This window comes from Cyprinodon variegatus, unplaced genomic scaffold (assembly GCF_000732505.1).
Source record: "Cyprinodon variegatus isolate N-32 unplaced genomic scaffold, C_variegatus-1.0 Scaffold114, whole genome shotgun sequence".
Taxonomy (NCBI): domain Eukaryota; kingdom Metazoa; phylum Chordata; class Actinopteri; order Cyprinodontiformes; family Cyprinodontidae; genus Cyprinodon; species Cyprinodon variegatus.
In genome coordinates, this window is record NW_015150567.1 from 1,027,075 (window position 1) to 1,030,786 (window position 3,712).

At 40.1% G+C, this 3,712-nt stretch overlaps 1 protein-coding gene across 1 annotated transcript in view; it reads right to left on the reverse strand.

Moving 5' to 3' along the window:
- The window catches only part of LOC107085049 (high choriolytic enzyme 2-like), an 878-nt gene extending 462 nt beyond the window's left edge, over nt 1–416 (reverse strand). The window contains exon 1 of the mRNA XM_015375183.1: nt 5–416. Within this exon, the coding sequence (XP_015230669.1) occupies nt 5–337 (333 nt within the window). The 5' untranslated portion in view covers nt 338–416. The remainder of the gene's footprint in view (nt 1–4) is intronic.
- Between the last annotated feature and the right edge of the window lie 3,296 nt (nt 417–3,712).

The window sequence follows — 3,712 nt, forward strand, 5'->3', positions numbered from 1 at the left end:
TGGCGAAGGCCCTCATGGCGCCCTCGATGGTCCCCCTTTCATAACTGGTGAACTCCCTCCCAATTACATAAGGAATCACCACATAGCCATTGGAGGCTTTTCCCCATTGGCAGCTGTTGTACCAGCACTTCATTGCGTTCCTGTCTTTGGGAACCAGTATGTCTCCTCCCAGCAGCATTTCTTCGGAGCCGTTGTTGGCGCTCAAAATTCTGGTGGTCAAGTCCACAGTGTCTTCTCCTTCTTGGGTTTCCTCTTCCTGGGGTCCTTCCTCTTCAACAGGAAAAGCCTGAGAGAGGCCGAGCAGGAGCAGCAGGAGGAGGCTGGTGGAGGAAATCATCTTCGGGTTCGACTCAAAGACTCAGGAGCTTCTAGAGAGAACTGCTGTGGAGAGACTCCTTGAAGCTTGATGTCTGGCTCTGTTCAGCTCAGGATATTTATACTCTCCTCTACAGGTGTGTCTGAAAGAGGATTATGGGTTGGGGTCTGCACTGCTCAGCCTAAATAAACCTCTAAAGGGAGGACTCTGCAGACCAGCCTAGTCTGTAAACTTTGTGTCTAATCCCCCAAAGATCTTTTGTCCATTTTGTCTGATATTTGTATTGGACCCTTTTTTACTGCGACAACCTCGGCTAGAGTCATGTTTCTCTAAATAAAACAAATGACTGACTTAGTCTTTCTTTTTTCCAACGTAATGAGTCTGAACTCCTATCTTCTGAAATTCTTCATTCTCCGATGACCTGTGTAATGAAAATCCCCAATGTGCCTCACATGACAAGCTGTTAAAGTTGTATCAAACGGCTTGGGTACCTATGTGAGTTTGAACGACAGCCTTTTGATACTCCTGCATATGCAGAGGATGGTAATAGGTTCCTGAGGGACAGGTCGATGTGGCTGTAGCCTTTTAAAATTAATTTTATATCGGATAAAGAGCTCGAAGCCACCCATTGAGAATTGCAGTATCAGATATGTTTGAGTAGGCTTACTGATGGATATGTGCTAAAATACTCAGTTAGCTTAATACATCTGAGTTTGAACTGTCTGTATATGAAAATAAATTCTTATTAATGGGTTTTCTATGTATTTAGCTTTTCTACAGCTCTAAATATTTCTTTCTTAGCAATAAGATACAGGTAATTAAACATTGCACTGATGATTTAATGTGTTTCTTTCTTCCATGAAAGTATAAACCCTAATTTGTACAATTTAATTAGCACATATAAACCTACTGTGCCCCCCCTTCATATAAAAGTGTTAAGATGAATTGTGAAAAGAATGTGTTTTTTTTCTCAACCGCCCCCCCTCCCCCTCTCAATCTCATCAGCCACCGTGATTAGGGTTTGGCATTGGGGATTGTGCCGTCTTTTTGGAGAGATATTTCAGCTGCATTTCTGACACTCTGAAAGGAAAAGAAGATAAAGGAGGCGTTGGGGAAAAAACTCCTTCCCGTTGTGGGAGTCCTAGAGAGGGCCTTGAACCCTGCCATTCATGCTTTTCTCTCCATCAGCTGAGTCTAATTGCCAGTGAGGACAGGAGACCCCAGGCCCGATCGCTCCTTATCCTCTTTAGTGCTTTCAGGCGAGTGAAAGGAGAGCTTCTGCTTTTGATCTTTTCTCTGATTTGCTTTTTCTTCTCTGTCATCCCTACCATCCTCTCCTCAGGAGTGACACCAATTCCTTTCACAGGGTGCCCCCATCTCCATCTGCCCAAAATAATGACCAAGGCCCGAGCTTTATTAAACTGAGGTGGAGAAGGGAGGTCAACCCTGGATGAGGGAGAGCCCCATTCCAAATCTAGTCCATACCCTCTCCGTGTTCCCCCAAGTTCATCTCTTTACAGTTGTCCAGGCCTTGGCCAGGAGAAAGGCCTTTCTTTAGCAGATCGCGGACGTGAAGGCTCGTCCTTTCACAGAGGCACCTCTACAATAAGACTCCAGGCTTCTTGAGACAATGGGGCCTGTGTGATCTCTAAGCCAGACTCGGGATGAGACGATGCCTTGGTTACTAGTCCCATGGGAGGGTAAACCCACTGGTCATTGTTGACAGCTAATGGACAGCATCTTTCCACATGCATGCCCCCCCCCTGCAGACTTTGTGATTTCAAGTCGCTTTAAACCGCCACTCAAAGAGGAATTCCACAAAGTTTATTGGTGTGTGTAAAAGACAAGCTTTCCCCTCAAATCTCAAAAACTAACAAAGCGGGAAATTAAATATAACATAAACCACAGGAAGATTCACCGCATTCAGACAGAACGAACGCTTGGCATAACGTCGTCCATGTTACGGTCGTTTCACGTCTGAGTATTAAGTTATTTACCAGAGGATTTTCATACCAACAGTGCAACAGTTTGAAACTGCTAGAGGGATATTTTGTACCCACTTTCAAAACTAGTGATTTAAAAGGGTTTTCTAATTCCCACTCATTATCTTTTCAGTGGAAATGTGGTTATAATTCAAAAAGTCTCTCAGCCTTTTCTTGGTTTGATCAGGGGTCATTATTCATATTTCATGTTAGTCAACGCTCTCAACTGACGATCAAATCAAAATGAAAGCACTGGAAAAAATCGAAATCTGGATAAGTAATTTTTTCTTAAAAGTAGTGCATTTTTTCTTGGATTGAGGAGGTAAAAGAGACATTTTGCCAATGGAACAAGACAATTTACATTTAAAATTAGAAAAAAACATAATTGCATTGTCTTATTTCAAGTGCATATTATCTAATTATCTTATTTTAAGTGTAAAATTACTCATTCCATTGGCAAACTATCTCATTTACCTACTTAAAATAAGAATAAATACACTTAATTTCAGAAATGTTTACTTATTTCTTGATCGTTTTTGCAGTGAGAAGACAGGCTGTAAAGTCTTTAAAACAGTGTATAATTAAGCTAAATTAAAGTAATATATCAGTTATTGTTTAATTGCCTCCATAGCTAAATATACTCAATTTTGAAAAATAAAATGATGTTCAGTAAATCCCGCTGGTATGCAATGATTGGTCTACAACTGTGATGGATATGCAATTAAAAAAACTCAGCATACACTCTGATAAAGGGACAAATTGTCTAGCAGCTCCATATAAAAAGTTGCACAGATTGTTTAATCAGGACAAAAAGCTTATGAACTGTATTAATAATGGTAAATTTTATTATTATGAGACACAACATTTGTATGATAAGTATGGTTCTAAATGCAACACCATTGTTTGGCTGAAAGCTGTTTAAGCCAAAGGCAGGACTGCAAACAGAGGTGTGAAAAAAGGTTTATCTTTGGCTTATTCTGCACACTGCTCACAACAAACACTGGAAGCTCACTTAATGAAAAGACCTCCTGACTCCTGAAAGAGCAAATACCTGAGGAACACCTGATATTTGTCACATGTTTGTTCCTTTTTAAATTTCCTTATATTTCATATACATTATGCCAAAACTGTGCTGTTTGTTAGAATACATTTCAACCGTCAATCTAATTCTCAGGTCCATCCACTGGGAAAAATCTAAATTTGTATAAGTTGTTTTTTCTCAAAATAAGTGCATTTGTTCTTGAATTGAGGAGGTAAAAGAGACATTTTGCCAATCGTAAAATAAGAAAAAACAATTGCATTGTCTTATTTCAAGTGCATGTTATCTAATTATCTTGTTTTAAGAGTAAAAATACTCATTCCACTGGCAAACTGTCTTGTTTACCTAGCCTCGTGAGACCATCCTGATCTCGCG